General features: G+C 39.7%; 1 protein-coding gene across 1 annotated transcript; it reads right to left on the bottom strand.

Moving 5' to 3' along the window:
- Window positions 1–1,933: 1,933 nt before the first annotated feature.
- On the bottom strand, window positions 1,934–3,222 carry LOC135153043 (uncharacterized). Its single transcript, XM_064094791.1, has 2 exons — window positions 2,546–3,222; window positions 1,934–2,390 (listed from the first exon to the last, which is right to left on the bottom strand). The coding sequence occupies exons 1-2, from the start codon at window positions 3,220–3,222 to the stop codon at window positions 1,934–1,936; spliced, it is 1,134 nt and encodes a 377-aa protein (XP_063950861.1).
- Between the last annotated feature and the right edge of the window lie 14,946 nt (window positions 3,223–18,168).

The raw sequence follows: 18,168 nt of genomic DNA, 5'->3' as shown, positions 1-18,168 counted from the left end.
TACACTTGGAAGGGGGAGATTGGGGAACTCTATTCAGATCCAAGTTTTGTAAGGTCGTTGATGGGAGTGTCGACTTCATCCACCTATCGGATGTCGAGAAGGCAGCCTATGCTGAATTGGTCAAAGACAATGGCCAATCCAAATGCTGGGATCTCCTTGATGAGTTCAATCTTAGAAAGCTTGGTCTTTCAAGGGTTAGTGTTGAAGGTATAAACCTATTTTACACCTAGGACTTTTCTCGGGTCTACCCCATTATTCATGACTTAACATATTTCTTGTTTCCCTTTTGCAGCCGCCACACAAATCAATGAGCAGAATGCGTCCCTCCAAGAGGAGATGGGGCGGATGAAGCTGCATAGGTTGGCTAAGGACCCTCGGGTCCCTCAGGAGTTGCCCGCCTTCCTTCAACCTCATTCAGCGGAGGTCGGATCCTCCAGTCAGCCTCGGGCTTCCAAGTCTCAAGCCTTTAAACCGGCTTGGGGTTTTCGAAGAACTGATTCGGTGCTGGGATCGACTGTTCATGCCTCTGATTGGTCCCTTCACTCTATTACCCCTGCCGACTACCATGATGTGGTGCTACAGTCGGAGATCGAGGGGATTGATGACCTTGGCTCTCAGGCCCTTGCTAGTGTGAGTATCTTTACACACCTATTGTTCAGGTTTTTCGAGTCTTCCTTAACCCGTTTGTTTACTTGTCTCAGGCCAATGCTCAATTCCAAGCTGCCCTTCATCAGGCTAAAGCTTGGAAGAAACAAGCTGAGAGCCACAAGAAGGCTAAAGAATCCTTAGAAGAAGGCATGGAGGCCCTTCGAATCAAGGATATGGAAAAAGACGAGATCGTGGCTAAGACTCAATCAGAACTGGTGGAAGCTCGAAGCGAGCTAGTCGAGGCTCGAAAGGGAAAAGATTCTATCATTGAAGACTATATGGACTTTGATGAGTTCAAGAAGCTGATGGAGAAGCACAATGAGATCACCTTTCCAGAGGATTACAGTATTGGGTGGAACGATGCTGTTAAGAGCATTCATGAGGATCATTCGGACATGTTCAACCCTAAATGGGATTATCTCTGTCCCATGAGGATTGTTCTTGACTCTCCTAGTCCTGTTGAAGAGGAAGTCGAACCTTTGGATGTTATTGAAAGGCATCCGGTTGGGGAGTCCGACTCTACAGATAGCTCGGAGGCTGATTCCTTGTCCGATGAGTAAGATTTATTAAGGACCCTGCGTGGTCTACTTATTTAGACTTATCTAGCCTTAACTTGTAGTATTGGACTTATTAAGCCTTAACTCGTAGTATCGGACTTATCAAGACTTAGCTTGTAATTTTAACTCAATCAATGTTAATCGTAACTTATTTGTGGTTGAATTCATGTTCCGGGTTGATCCGTTCACGGTAGGCAAACAAAAACTCAAGGAAAACATTAAAAACATGAGATATGGAGCAATCCATAAGAAATTTAATTGAAACTATAGTAGAAGAGATAAACAACTGAAATCAACTAAGTTATAAACTAACTGGCAGTGGTCTATCAGACCTTATTCAATGGTCATCTACTTACAAAGATAATCAAATATAATAAATCTTCAAGTTGGTGGCATGCCAACTCCTTGGAAACTCAACTCCATCCAGGGTCTGAAGCTTGTACGAGCTGCGACCAATAACATCCTTCAGTTGATACGGACCTTCCCAGTTTGGGGCCATCTTTCCCTTGGGACCAACTCCTGAGGCCTCAGCTTTCCTTAGGACTAAATCCCCTTTTCTGAAGAATCACTCCTTGACTCGGAGATTATAGTATAGGAAGCTCGTTTTCGGCTCTCAACGATCCTGGCGTTAGCCTCATCTCGGACCTCATCGATCATGTCGAGTGCGAGTCTCATTCCTTCCTCATTGGCTTCAGGCTCATACTGCTGGACCCTGGGGGAGGTATGAGTTATCTCAGTGGCACCACGGCTTCAGCTCCGTAAGCTAACTGGAACGGGGTTGCTCCGGTGGAGACCTTGCAGATTGTTCGATATGCCCATAGTATAGGGAGAATCTCTTCAGCCCAAGACCCATGCGCTTTCTCGACTCTTTTCTTTAGTCCATCAAGGATTATCTTGTTGGCTACTTTAGCTTGCCCATTGGCTTGAGGATGGGCAACCGAAGTGAATCGTAGCTCAATGCTATAGTCGTTACAGTATCCTACAAACTCTGGATTGTTGAACTGGGCTCCATTGTCAGTAACCAAGACGCGGGGTATGCCATACCTGCATATGATGTTTTCCCAGAAGAACTGAGCAACTTGCTTGGTGGTTATCTTGGCCAGGGGTTTGGCCTCAATCCACTTGGTAAAGTAGTCAATAGCCACTATCAAAAACTTCTTTTGAGCACTGGCGAGTGGAAACGCCCTAGGATATCCATCCCCCACATAGCAAAGGGAATCGGGGAGTTAATGGATGTCAACATCTCTGGGGGCTGGCGCACAACAGGCGCAAATCTCTGACATTGATCGCATCTCTTAACATAATCGTTCGCCTCCTTCAGCATATTTGGCTAAAAGAACCCAAGGCGAGTAACTTTGTGAGCCAGGGCTCTCCCACGTAGGTGCTGGCCACAAATTCCTTCATGGACCTCTTTCAGGGCTTCCCGGGCCTCATCTGGCCTTAAACACTTCAAATATGGTATAACAAAAGACTTCTTATAGAGAATCCCCTCAATCAGTGCATACTTTAAAGCAATTACCTGTAGTTTTCGTGCTTCCCCAGCATCAGGTGGTAGGTGTCCAGTTTCGAGATATAATTTGATTTCATCGATCCAAGTGGCCCCCGTGTCAATTGGGGATACCAGCTTGGCATTGATGCTTGGGGTTTTCAAAACCTGATAGTAAACACTTCCCAAGCACACCTCATTCTCCGAGGATGCAAACTGGGATAAGGCATCAGCCTTTGCATTCTCTTCCCTGGGTATATGTTCTACCATACATTCTTCAAATTGTGTCATATGAGCTTTAACAATCCTCAAGTATTTCAGCATTGTTTCTTCTCGTGCCTCAAATTCTCCATTAACCTGTGACACCACAAGTCTTGAGTCCCCACAGACTTTCAGGTTTTTAACCCTCAGGGTTCTCGCCAATCCCAATCCAGCTATAAGGGCCTCATACTCAGCTTCGTTGTTGGTAGTTGGAAAGTCTAACTTGATCGCGTACTCGACCGTGAACCCATCCGGGCTTCGGAGCACCATCCTTGCCCCACTATTTTTTGTTTTTGAAGCTCCGTCAAAAAATAGTAACCAATACTCTTTAGGTTTCTCCTCTTCTTTGGGTTCCTCTACTGTTAGGTCCAGATACGATTGTAGAAGGGGGGGGGGTTGAATACAATCGATACCAAATTCTCGCGGAAGTGAATCTGATTGAATATAACTTGTTAATCAGATTATAATTAATTAATATAACAATGTTTGAAGTCGTTATATAATTAAAATGGTTCAGTTTTAATGTCCACTAAAGTTCGTAGAATAAATTCGACAGGGTATATTCTAGATTTAGTGATTAAAACAACCGGGTTATCAAAGCACAGAAAACTGTGGATATAACGATCAAGCAAGTTACGAACAACTTGAAAGGTTTACAAATGCTTTGAATATCAAAGTGATGAACAATTAGAAATGAAGAATGAATGCCATATTTATAGGCAAAGCATTGTACATGAAAGACAATCACTAGACAAGACAATTACAAGCTAGGAAAGACAAATACAAAGAAGGTATGACAATCTAGGCTTGGGCAAGACAATATAAGGCAAGGAAAGACAATTACAGATTGTCTACCAAGCTTTAACCAAGTCAGAAAGACAATTAGAAGGGAAGGTATGACAATCCTATTGGCAGAAAGACAATCACAAGAATCGGCAAGACAATTCAGGATTGTCTTGCATACCTTCAAGCATTCGACAAGACAAAAGGATTGTCTTGGCAGAGGAGAAACTCTCGGCAAGACAAACCAATTGTCTTGGAAGAGGTGTTAACTTCGGCAAGACAATTCATTTGAATTGTCTTGCTGCAACATTAATCCATTCGGCAAGATAATTCAATTGAATTGTTTTGCAAACCTCTGATACATTCGGCAAGACAATTCAAAAGAATAGTCTTGCACACTCCTTTCATCCCATGAAGCAGTATCAGTAAGACAATCAAGGATTGTCTTGCTGAGCTTGTTTTGTTGATTAAAAAGGAATATAAAAGCAAATAAAAAATAGAAAATTATTCACTTAATTAAGTTAATCATATAAATTCATAAATTAAATTAATTCGAGAGTGAATTAATTTAATAAATAAATTACATAATTAATATAATTATTTGAGAAGTGAAATAATAGTCTATTAAATATTTAATCATTCAATCTTCAGCAGAACTGCTCCCGGTCTTCTTTAAACTTTAATAACTTCTTCTTGATTTGTCGAACGAACGAACTTCCACTTCTGCTTGACTTCAAATATTTAATTTGAATAACTGATACACAGATGTACTGTCTGGTTCATCTGTATCTAGTTAAATCAAATATTCTTCGTCACATAATCAATAAGAATTTGGTTTGTTCGTCAAGTCTTCGTCTTGTAAGTACTTCTTCATTAAATGGAATCTTCTGATAAAATAAAGTATAGAAACTTTATATCTTCTGAACTCCTGGACGTGCCACAAAAGATTATTTGTGCACTGAGGCTTGAACATATTAATGAACTTCTTTCAGTGGTGTGCAGCAGCATCTTGGAATTTATCTGATATATAATTCCCATAAATCATTTGACGTTCTTCGTACGGATTCCGATGACTTGCTATTTACTGATCTTTCTTATCTGAGATGAGTTGTACCTCTTTAAATACAAATAGGCTGAACATATGCCTTTCAATCTCCCCCTATTTGTTTGTTAACATAACATGCAAATTTCCTAGAGGATAACTCAACTAACAGATAAGACAAAGATTTAAACATTGGAATGTAAATAGCAAAAGTTTATGGTTTTGCATTAAACATTAAACCATGATCATTAATAGATTACAAAAGGATGTTCCTTGAACATATCTAACAAATATCCTAATCAATCTATTCACTCAGAGCGAGAGACTTCTCCTTCTTCTATATCTGACACATGAATGATTGGAGTAGAAGGCTCATTCTGAGTAGGCTCTTCAGCTGGAGTGGATTCTCCACGCTTCTTTCTTTCACGAGCCAGAGCTAGCTGGTGAAGTACTTCCAGTTCCACAGGGTCTTCACGAAAGTCAGATGGCTGAGATTTTGTTACACCCTTCAGCCTCCGAAAGTATTGAGAAATATTTCTTCGAGTGCAGTAGGATGAGATTACATCATCAGCATCAGACTTGGCTTTAGAAGCGAAGCCCTTGGTCCTTAGTAAGGTGGATGCTAGAGCCAGACGTTTGGCAGGGTACTTTGGCAAAGCCTCTTCGTTTAGATAGACAGTGCAGAGGATTTCCTGATGAACGAACTTGACACAGGATGGGTTCATAACAACCTGAGGACTATTGAAAACAACACAATCCAACAGTTTGTCACGAAGAAGTTCATTCAAGTTGGAGCAACGCTTGACTTTGTTGTGAAGTACCCAGAGCTCAGATACAGAGAATGATTTGAGAAATTCGACAGATAGTCTGAATGAACCATTCCTCTGTGTGTAGACAATCAGCTCCCACTCTTCTAGCAAACCCCTAACAGCAACAGTTACATATTCTAGCTCTAAGGCAAAGGCATGCATAAAAACATCCTCATCAGGGTTTACCTCTCGAAGATCATAGATCAGAGATAAGAACTTCCTATCATCGAAAGTTTCCCTTTGAGGTCCATTGAATATTCTTCTTGCAATGTCCCAGCCTTTTCCTTCTTTTCTTTTAATCTCAAGATTCTTCTGCTTGATCGCAGCATCATAGATTTTCTGCTTTTCAATCTTGATTTGTTCCTCTGTGATCAACTTGTCCTCCAAAAGTTTCTGATAATCACGAAGCTTACGCTTCCTGGCTTCATTTTCTGCCTTGAACTTCCGGACATTCTCCTTGTGTTCAAGATCAACAGGTTCTTCCTGAAACAAATAACTTTCGTCAAATTTACCTTCTTCTTCAGCCTGACGATAGGTAGCATCGAATACGTCATCATCATCCATGTCTTTGGGATAATCATCATAATTGTCAGTGTTGAAGACATTTTCAGATTGATGTAACGGTTCTTTGCCTTTAGACCTTTTATAGCTTTTATCAGCTTCAGAAGATTCTTTGCCACTTGCTCTTTCTCCACCCTTGTCACTCCTATCAGCATCACCATCCTTATCACTCCTATTTGCAGCATCAGCATTGTTGTTATCATCTTTGTCTTCCTTGTCCTTCTCCCCCTTAGTTGAGTGATCCTCTGGAGTAGACTGAGATGTAGACTGATTGATCTTCAAGTGTTGAACAACTTGAGCCAAAGTGTGCTCCAAGTTGTCAAGCTTAGTCATACAGAGCTCCTGATTCTTGTCAAATTTGTCCATCCTAGAGTGAATACCCTTGACATGATCATTCAATTCCTTTTGCAGAGAAGTAAAGGAAGTATCAGCAATTTTCTCCTGTAGAGTCACCAGCTCTCCACTTCTGAATCTAGCATTTTCAGCATTCAACCTCTCAATCTCAGCTTTCATAGCAGCCATTTGTTCCTGAAGTAGATCAGTGTTGGTGTGTGCACTCACCTCACGAACACTCAAAGATTTGTCACTATCATCTCGTGCATGTGTTTCGCTCGGTGTTTGCCTGATTTCACTCGTGTTTATCACACCGTCACCAGTACCTGTATATACAACCATAGTTCCCTGAGATGGAACCGTAGGAAGTGAAGGAACAAATTGTCCTTCAGATGCCTGTGAAGGCTGATGTACTTGCAGGTTGCCAAGTAGATCCTGATCCAAAAAGAAAGAGTGATCAGAAAATTTTTCATATGATATGTTTTGAAATCCTGTGCTCTCTCTAAGTGAAGAATCAAAAGACAAAGGTTCAGTGTTTACTAGCGTGAGTGCTAGTTGTGTGCTTGACTCTTCACAGGATACCGCGGTCGGACGGCCAATTTCAATAAATGCATTCTGTGGAGAGAATGAATCTAGAGACTGTATATTTACCATTTCAGTGTCCAAATCCTTTTGGGAGGAAATGGATGCAGCTGCAGTTGTCTCTGGTTCTGCCACCCTTTGCTTCTTATGAGACAGAGCTGCGGGATCTCTCAAAATTGCACTCCCACTCCGTTTCCGGGCAACCTTTCTAACAACAGGGGTTGAAGTAGTGTTGTTTGAAGTGTTTGATGAAGAATCAGTTGTTGAAATGGAAACGTCAGCTTGGTTATGAACCTGGGTGTTTTCAGGTTCATTGCTGGGAGTCTGGAAATCAAATCCAATATCACAATCAAAATCTGCAATATCAATATTAAAGGTATCAGTGAGATTAGAAAGTACCTGAGCTACCTGTAAATCTGTCCTGAAGTCCTGTAGCTCTGGATTGATAGCAGAATCAGCAGGCAGAGGCTGAGAGGTGGATTGTGGTTGAGGAATGTTATGTGTATGTGTAGGTGAAGGTGTTGGTTCAGACTGAGAAGGAAAGATGGAGGCTTGTTGGTATGGGAAGAAGTTGTAATGTGGAGGGGATTGGTTTGGAGATAGGTGAGGAGAGTTGTATGATGATTGGTGAGGTGATTGATGTGGTGAGTTGTAAGGAGGGTTGTAGGGAGAGTAATGTGAGGATTGGCTGGATGATTGATAGTCTTGAAGGAGTTGAAGTGGTTGGAAGTTTTGTGGAGGAGATTGTTGTTGAGGTTGTTCTTCTTGAATTTCAGGTTGATCCAGTTGCTGTTGTTCAGGATGATATTGTTGCTGTTGTAGAGGCTCAGGAACTTGGACAGGTTGAAGGGGAACATTAAACTGTTCCAGCATGTAGGGAGTCACAACAAGAGGCACATTCTCATGCTTCTTCTGATTAGCAAGTCTTGATTGAATCTTGGTGCAAGTCCTTAGAATAGGCACCACTGCAGAATCAACGTACATGGCTCTATCTGCATCATTCATTTTGTCATGTAAGAACATCATTAAGAATCTAGGAAAGTGACACTCAACTTTGGCATTGTCATGAATGGATCTCTGAGTGACAGAACCCATTTTTCTGATAATCTCCTTGAGTAATATCTTCCCGAAGTTAATTCGACGATTATAAGCCACAGAGAATCCACAGATTTGTAGCATGGAAGATATGTTGTGAAAATTCTGCCTTGTGGTTGGAGCAAACACCTTTGCCAAGGTATCGAAGAAGACATCCCATTCAGCCTTCAATTTGCTCTTAGACATTTTAGGAAGAAAAATTTGTCCCTGATAGTGGATGTCTTGAAAGAATTGAGTAATCTGTTCACTGGTTGGATCCACTTGAAAGTTGTTCCTTGGAAACCCTAGAATCCGGTTCACATCATCGACAGTTATAACAATCCTTCGTCCATTTGGCAGATCACCAATCAACTTATAATTCTCGAGAGTTGTAGAGTTGACGGCATTAGAGTAGAAGTCGAAGAGTGGTTGCACTTGTATGGGAATATCAGCAGTTAGTGCAGTACTGACGAGACTTTGTTGAGTCAGGAAACGGATCCACTTCTTGAATCTATCAGAACAATCCTCGAAGTTCAAATTAGCGCAATAATTTGTCTCAGCAATCTCAAATTCTCCAGCCATTTTTTTTTAATAATTAACAATTGAATTAAGCGAGAATTTTTCAAATAAAATGTTAATTCTCAAATGTCTCGCAAAGTTCAATTAATAATTAAAATTTAATTAATTAATTAGTAATTCGAAATATTGGAATAATATCGAATTAAAATTTAATTAATTTAAATGGCACTTCCAAAACAAATGATCCAAACTCTGAATGTCACAAGCCAAACGAAGCCTTAGTTTATAGTTCAATTAACTCCAAACAACCACACATCCAAACAGTCCCTTAGGATCAGAAGAGTAAAACAACCAAACAGGGCCTTAAATCAGTCCAAAACCCTAATACCAAGTCTGATCAAACCAAGTCGCAGGAGTAGAGTAAATGAATCAAGAGCAAACCACAGCAAGAAAGCCCAGTCGAAAAGCTTGAAAATCCGACTAAAATCCGGCAGAGTTCCGACTTAATTCCGGCGATTTAAACCAAACCAGCAAGCGTCTAGCTTGAATACACAGAAAACAGCAAGTTTTTAACTCTAAAACTTGAAAAACGAGTGGTCGAGTTCGTGTGTGTGAATATGATCGGAGTTGCGGATGGAGAAGATGAAGTGCAGTCAGCAAGACAATCGTAATTGTCTTGTTGAACTGCGGTCGAGGGTATAAGTAAGACAGACAAAAGAAAATTGTCTTGCCGAGATTACACACATAGCAGACAAAAGAAGCGTCAGTAAGACAATGAATGTTGAGTCTCGGTAAGACAATTTTGAATTGTCTTGCCGAGACGAAGCAATGACTTGAGTGTAGTCAGTAAGACAATTTCATTGTCTTACCGAACTGGGCGAAAATAAACTGAGAAAGACAAAATAATTGTCTTGCCGAGTCAGCCATACGCGTAAGACAATTGAATTGTCTTACCGAACAACCAAACCAAATCAGTAAGACAAACGAAATGTCTTTCTGAAATAAGAAATAATATGATATATTAATATGATTTTTGATTATTTTTCAAAGATAAAACTTTTTGCAATTAAAATCAAAAACCTATAATAAAACAATACTATATATATTACACGAATATTTTGTAAATTCCAACTTTAATTAAATATATAAATACTTATGAATTTAACTTTAATTCAATAACATGAATTAACTTAAACTCAAATATTTATGCTTAATTAATTTTGAAAAATACAAAATAAATACAAATAATTATCTAAATGCCTAGAGAATGTCACAGGGGAGTATAAGAGCACTTAGAAAATTATAGATTAATATATAAGCTTGCATAACTACTCAGAATATTATCAGATAATATACAAAATATCATATAAAATCTAATAAAATAGAAATAATTACACAGAAAATAAAAAAAATATACAAAAACATATAATACATATGAAAAATATATACAAGAGAACTATGTCATATTTAACATCCCTAACTCACAAACCAACTTAGAGAAAGTGGATTCATCCAGTGGTTTCGTGAAGATGTCAGCAATTTGCTCAGTCGTGGGTACAAAATGTAACACCACTGTACCATTCATGACATGTTCTCGAATGAAATGATACCTGATATCAATGTGCTTGGTTCTTGAATGTTGAACCGGATTGTTGGAAATGGCTATGGCACTTGTATTATCACAAAATATAGGAATTTTGTTTACTACAACACCATAATCATTTAGTTGATTCTTGATCCACAAGATCTGAGCACAGCAGCTTCCAGCAGCTATATACTCAGCTTCAACAGTAGAGGTAGACACGGAGTGCTGCTTCTTGCTGTACCAGGAAACCAACCGACGTCCTAGAAATTCACAGCTTCCAGACGTACTCTTCCTATCAATCCTGCATCCTGCATAATCATAATCTGTATAGCCGGTTAAGTCAAAACCAGTATTCTTAGGGTACCAAATACCTAATCCAGGTGTACCCTTAAGATATCTAAAGATTCTTTTGACGGCTATAAGATGTGATTCTTTAGGATTAGCTTGGAATCTAGCACACAAACATGTTGCAAACATGATATCTGGTCTACTTGCAGTGAGATAAAGTAAAGAGCCAATCATACCTTGATAGCTTGTGATATCAACTTTCTTACCAGATTTATCCTGGTCAAGCTTTGTGGCAGTGGCCATGGGTGTCTTTTGCCGGTGAAGAGTCTTCTAGATTGTACTTTCGAAGAAGATCTTTGACATATTTAGATTGGCAAATGAATATTCCATCTTCCTTTTGGCTTACTTGAAGACCAAGGAAGTAGGACAGCTCACCCATCATACTCATCTCATAGTTACTCTGCATCAATTTAGCAAATCTCTTGCACAAGTTATCGTTAGTACAACCAAATATAATATCATCAACATATATTTGCACAAATATCATATCCTTATCATGCAATTTGTAAAAGAGAGTTTTGTCTATGACACCTCTAGTAAAATTGTTTTCAATTAAAAACTCAGAGAAAGTGTCATACCATGTCCTTGGTGACTACTTGAGTCCATAGACTGCTTTGAATAGGAAGTATACAAAATAAGCAAACTCTGGATTTTCAAAGCCAGGGGGCTGTTCCAGATATACTTCTTCTTCCAGCTTACCATTCAGAAATGCACTTTTCACATCCATTTGATAAACCTTGAAGTTGGAGTGTGCAACAAATGCAAGAAATATTCTGATGGCTTCAAGACGAGCAACTGGAGCATAGGTTTCATCATAATCAATTCCTTCTTCTTGTGAATAATCTTTTTCAACCAGTCTGGCTTTGTTCCTCACAACAATGCCATCACCATCTAACTTGTTACGGAAGACCCATCTAGCTCCAATGGTAGATTTTCCTTTTGGTCTTGGAACCAGGGCCCAGACTTCTTGTCTCTCAAATTGATTGAGTTCTTCTTGCATGGCAAGAACCCAATCAGGATCAGCAAGTGCTTCTTCTATTTTCTTTGGTTCTAGTTGAGATAGAAACCCTGAGAATAGGCATTCATTTGTCGTAGCACTTCTAGTCTTGACACCAACATCAGGATCACCAATAATTAAATCAAAGGGATGATCTCTGCTCCAAATCCTTTCCCTTGGAAGATGTGTCCTTGATGATTCAGCAGTATTATCATTGAGCTGAAATGTGTGACTAGTTGATCCATCAGCTCCCCTTGAGTTGTTGCCAGGTTGACTTGATGATCCACCACTGGCACTAGTGGAATCTCCAGTGTTTCCACCATTTCCTCCACCATTGCCTGGATCATCACCATCATTGTTGTCATTTCCTGTTGCAACCTCAGGTGGCATATCATCATCTGAATCAGAATCTGGATAGTTGTCAAACTTCAGAGACTCAGATGGATCAGCAGATTGTAGACTAGGAAGTTTAGTGTCATCAAAAGTAACATTGACACTAACTTTCACTGACAGAGTGTCAATCACAAAAACTCTATAAGCAATTTTGGTATAACCAACAAAGATTGCTTCATATGCCTTTGGCTCAAACTTACTTAAGTTCTCTTCACCATCTTTAGGAACAAAGCACTTGGCTCCAAAGACATGAAGATGTTTGACATATGGTTTCTTGTTGTTATACAGTTGAAAGGGAGTTTTCATGTGATCCTTATTGATCAAGGTTCTGTTCTGGGTGTAGCAGGCAGTGCTCACAGCTTCAGCCCAAAAGTACAGAGGAAGCTTTGCTTCAGCAATCATTGTTCTAGCAGCTTCAATCAGTGTACGATTCTTTCTTTCGACGACTCCATTCTGTTGTGGAGTCCTTGGTGCTGAGTACTGTCTGTTGATTCCCTTGTCAGAGTAAAAGTTGATTAAGGTTTGATTCTTGAACTCAGTTCCATTATCTGATCTTACAGCTTTTACAGGAACACCCTTTTCCAATTCAACTTGCTTGATATGATCAATTACTGTCAGGGGAGTTTCATCCTTGGAAGCTAGGAAGTAAACCCAAGTAAACTTTGAGAAGTCATCCACAATGACCAAAGCATATCTTCCTCCATCAATTGAAGTAATATTCACTGGGCCAAATAAATCCATGTGCAACAGGTGCAATGGTTCAGTGATACTATTGATGGTCTTGCTTTTGTGAGATGCTCTCTTCACTTTCCCTTTCTGACAAGCTTCACAGAGATCATCAGATGTAAATTCCAGGGAAGGTAAACCTCTCACCAAATCTCTCTTGACCAGAGAGTTTATAGTTTTGAAATTCAGGTGTGAGAGTTTCTTATGCCATAACTGACTGTCTTCAGAAGATGCTTTTGCATAGAAACAGTGATATTCATTTCCTGGTCCAGTAGATAGATCAGCTACAAATATGTTACCTTTCCTGATGCCACATACTGAAGGATGTTTATCCTTGGTATGTTTGATTATACATATTTCCTTTTCAAAGTGAACATAATAACCCTTGTCACAAAACTGGCTGACACTAAGGAGATTATGTTGTAGTCCTTCAACTAGTGCAATTTCTTCTATGATGATCCTTCCAACTTTATACTTGCCATATCCAACAGTACGACCCTTGCTATTATCAGCAAAAGTTACTGTAGGTCCAGTTGCCTCTCTCACTTCAGTCAGCAGGGATCTATTGCCAGTCATGTGCCTTGACGCTCCACTGTCAAGCACCCAAACAACTCGAACAACTCCACTGGCACCCTGCAAAAGACAACTTGATTAAACATTCTTTGGGACCCACATTTGATTGGGTCCAGCAAACTTAAAGAACTGATTTCTATCAGGTGTAACAAAAGAGCCTCTTGGACTGATACTCGATTTAGACTTGACTGAACTTACTTCCTTAACAAAAACCTTATAAACCTTAGTTTTAGGCTTTGGAACATAAGTCTCCTTCCTAACACGAGGAGGACTAGCAGTCTTTGCCCTAGCATACTTCTTGTTTGTGTGTTGTCTTGGTGACGTGTTTTCATTTTTAGCATATAAATTCTTAAAATAAGCAGACATAGTATTGAAAGCACAAAGCATACAATTATCAACACCACAAAATTTATGGCATGCATCAAATACAGGAGCAACAGGAATATCAGTCACAATAGTAGGAACATCAACAGATTCTACTCTAACATTATTAACAGATTTGAAGTTCTCAGTAGAATGACATCTATTGTTTCTGTTCTTACTATTCACAAAGTTATTAGGCTTGTTGAACTTAGTTCTTTCTGAGTTGACACCTAAACCAGCTTTAGGCAACCTAACATTGCCTTTCACTTTGATTGGTTTCAGGTTTGTCAGAATCTCATCTCTCATCTCATTACTCTCTTTCATTTTAAGGTCTTCCTGTTTGAGTTCATATTTAATGACGACAGGAGTTTCTAACAGAGGTTCAGCTACTGAGGATTTAAACAAATGATGAGGGGAATCTTTCAAAACAAAAGGAATTCCTCTCTCCTCAGCACTCTTCTTAAAGGGAGTAATGTTACTAGCCTTACCTACAGATTTGTTATAGTCAAAGCCTATTCCAACAGTTCTCTTGATCTCTTGTTTATCATTAAGCTCTTTGACTATAGTGGAGGCATCCTTGAAGGCTTTACATTTCACTTTCTCTTCGTCTAGCTGAAGTCTTAAAGCAATCTCACCTTTTTCTAGAACTCTGACTTTAGCAATTTGTAATCCTAAATCCATAGTAAGTTGTTCAATTTTAGGTTTCAATACATTCATCTCATTCATCTTATAAGCATGAATATCTAAGACTAACGTATCAATTTTAATATTGGCAGCTTTCAACTTCTTAATAACATCATCTCTTTCAAGTCCTAATTGCATAAACAGTTTAGGGCATGTAGGATCTACCTGAAAGCTTCCAGCAGGAGGAGGTGAAGATGATCCAGTATTATCCATGAAAGCAACATTCCCTAGCTGCTCCTCTTCATCACTATCTGTATCATCCCAGCTTTTGCCTTCTGCAAGATAAGATTTGCTTTTGAAGTTTTGACCTCTAGAAGTTCCCTGATGCTTTCTTACTAAGGCATCATACTTCTGCTTCAGCTCGTCGTACGAGTCCTTTCTCTTTCCTTGAACCTTGGGCTGCTTGCACTCAGTTGCAAAGTGTCCAGGTTCACCACAGTTGAAACATTTAAATTTACTTCTATCCACCATCCCAGTCTTGTATCCTCCTTTGCTTGTGGAAGATGAATAACCTCCCTTCTGAAACTTACTAGCAGTAGGTTTGTATTTATAGGAAGGGTTCTTCCGGAATCTCATGTTTCCAAACTTCTTGGCAAACAGTGATAGAGATTGATCTTCCAACAGTTCTAGCTCTTCCATTGTATAGAACTCATCATCACCACTGGAAGAAGCAGTCTGACCCATCTCAGGTACAACAAAATCCTGAGTGGTTTTAGAAGGAACAACAACATCCTTCTTTTCTTCCGGTGTAGGTGATTCAACAACTAGAGCTCTTGAGTGGTTCTGTGTTTTACCCCATCCATATCTCTGATTTGTCTGAACTTGTTCCAGTTCATAAGTTTTCAGAACTCCGTAGAGTCTTTCCAGAGATATCTCATTCAGATCTCTGCTTTCCCTGATTGCAGTCTAGGCTTGGGCAAGACAATATAAGGCAAGGAAAGACAATTACAGATTGTCTACCAATCTTTAACCAAGTCAGAAAGACAATTAGAAGGGAAGGTATGACAATCCTATTGGCAGAAAGACAATCACAAGAATCGGCAAGACAATTCAGGATTGTCTTGCATACCTTCAAGCATTCGTCAAGACAAAAGGATTGTCTTGGCAGAGGAGAAACTCTCGGCAAGACAAACCAATTGTCTTGGCAGAGGTGTTAACTTCGGCAAGACAATTCATTTGAATTGTCTTGCTGCAACATTAATCCATTCGGCAAGACAATTCAATTGAATTGTCTTGCACACCTCTGATCCATTCGGCAAGACAATTCAAAAGAATTGTCTTGCATACTCCTTTCATCCCATGAAGTAGGATCAGTAAGACAATCAAGGATTGTCTTGCTGAGCTTGTTTTGTTGATTAAAAAGGAATATAAAAGCAAATAAAAAATAGAAAATTATTCATTTAATTAAGTTAATCATATAAATTCATAAATTAAATTAATTCGAGAGTGAATTAATTTAATAAATAAATTACATAATTAATATAATTATTTGAGAAGTGAAATAATAGTCTATTAAATATTTAATCATTCAACCTTCAGCAGAACTGCTCCTGGTCTTCTTTAAACTTTAATAACTTCTTCTTGATTTGTCGAACGAACGAACTTCCACTTCTGCTTGACTTCAAATATTTAATTTGAATAACTGATACACAGATGTACTGTCTGGTTCATCTGTATCTAGTTAAATCAAATATTCTTCGTCACATAATCAATAAGAATTTGGTTTGTTCGTCGAGTCTTCGTCTTGTAAGTACTTCTTCATTAAATGGAATCTTCTGATAAAATAAAGTATAGAAACTTTATATCTTCTGAACTCCTGGACGTGCCACAAAAGATTATTTGTGCACTGAGGCTTGAACATATTAATGAACTTCTTTCAGTGGTGTGCAGCAGCATCCTGGAATTTATCTGATATATAATTCCCATAAATCATTTGACGTTCTTCGTACGGATTCCGATGACTTGCTATTTACCGATCTTTCTTATCTGAGATGAGTTGTACCTCTTTAAATACAAATAGGCTGAACATATGCCTTTCATCTACCTTACTCTCCTGCCCCCCGACTTCCTTGTGGTCAATGGTGCATTCAACGAGGAAGTTAGCTAGAGCTTGAGCCTTGATTGCCACCCGTGGTTTGTATTGAATTTGGAATTCCCCGAGCTCTATTGCCCATTTGATTAATCTTCCGCTAGCCTTCGGGCTATGCATTATGTTCCTAAGGGGCTGGTCTGTCAAGACTTCAATTTTGTGAGCCTGGAAGTAAGGCCTCAGCTTTCTTGAAGATGTAATCATGGCTAAGGCAAACTTCTCAATCACAGAATAATTGAGCTCTGCTCCATGCAAAATCTTACTAACATAGTAGATGGGTTTCTGGATTTTTCGATCCTCACGAACCAAGACCGCGCTCAGTGCTTTCTCAGAGACACCCAAGTAGACATATAATGTTTCTCCATCTATGGGCTTTGACAAGTGTGGTGGCTCTGCCATATACTTCTTCAACTGCTCAAAGTCCTTTTGGCTCTCACTTGTCCATTCAAAATCTTTAACTTTCTTCAAAGCCTTAAAGAAGGGCAAGCACTTATCCCCTGACTTCGAGATGAAACGTCCTAGTGTCGCGATTCTTCTTATTAACTTTTAAACATCCTTTATAGACTTAGGCGGTTCCATATCAAGGATGGCCTTTATCTTGTCGGGGTTGGCCTCAATCCCACGTTTCGAGACCATCAGACCCAAAAATTTTCCAGACCCAACTCCAAAGGCACACTTGGCTGGATTCAACATCATCTTGTGTGTCCTCAGGACTTCAAAAGCCTCTCTCAGGTGCTCAAGGTGATCAGCATTGTTCAAGCTCTTCACCAGCATATCATCAACATAGACCTCCATGCTTTTTCCCATCAGATGTTTGAACATCTTATTTGCTAGGCGTTGATATGTGGCTCCTGAATTCTTTAAACCAAACGCCATAACCAAATAACAAAAGATACCAAAATCAGTGATGAATGATACCTTAGGAATATCAACCTTATTCATTCGGATCTGGTTGTATCCACTAAAGCCATCCATAAAGCTCAACATCTCGTGCCCAGCTGTACATTCGATCAGAGTATCTATTCTTGGGAGAGGAAAACAGTCCTTAGGACAAGCATCATTCAAATCTGTGAAGTCTACACACATCCTCCACTTTCCATTAGCTTTCTTGACCATGACTGGGTTGGCTAGCCATTCTGGGAACTGGATTTCCTCTATAAAACCTGCTTCCAAATGCTTATCGACCTCCTGTTTTATGGCTTTTTGCCTTTCAGGGGCAAAACTTCTCTTCTTTTGTTTCACGGGTTTTCAATTTGGGTTCACATTAAGCGTGTGTGTCATAAAGAGGGGATCAATCCCTGGCATATCAGCAGCGGTCCAAGCAAACACATCCCGGTTGTTTCTCAAGAATTTCACAAATTCGGATTTCATATCCTCGGGGAGCGACGCCCCTACATAGGTCACCTTCTCGGGCTCGTCCGGATATAGGGAGATGGGAACCAAGTCCTCAGCAGGTTTCCCTCTCCTTAATTTTCTCTTCTTCTCGGACATCCAAGTCCTCAATTGGGAGAACCTGCCCCCCGGTCCCTCCAGATTTCAGAGCCCCCACATAACTCCCACTCCGTTCTTGGTAGGGAATTTGATCTTCAAGTGGTAGGTGGATGGGATTGCTTTAAAAGCAGGTATCCCTGTCCTCCCAAGGATAGCATTGTAGGTTGATGAAGCCTTGACGACCAAGAAATTCAACATACATGTGGCCTGTCTAGGCTCGGTGCCCATTGTCACGGGTAGTTGGATCATACCTTCAATCTTTGT

This window comes from Daucus carota, chromosome 1 (genome assembly GCF_001625215.2).
Source record: "Daucus carota subsp. sativus chromosome 1, DH1 v3.0, whole genome shotgun sequence".
NCBI lineage: Eukaryota > Viridiplantae > Streptophyta > Magnoliopsida > Apiales > Apiaceae > Daucus > Daucus carota.
This window is presented reverse-complemented; position numbering and strand designations above follow the sequence as displayed.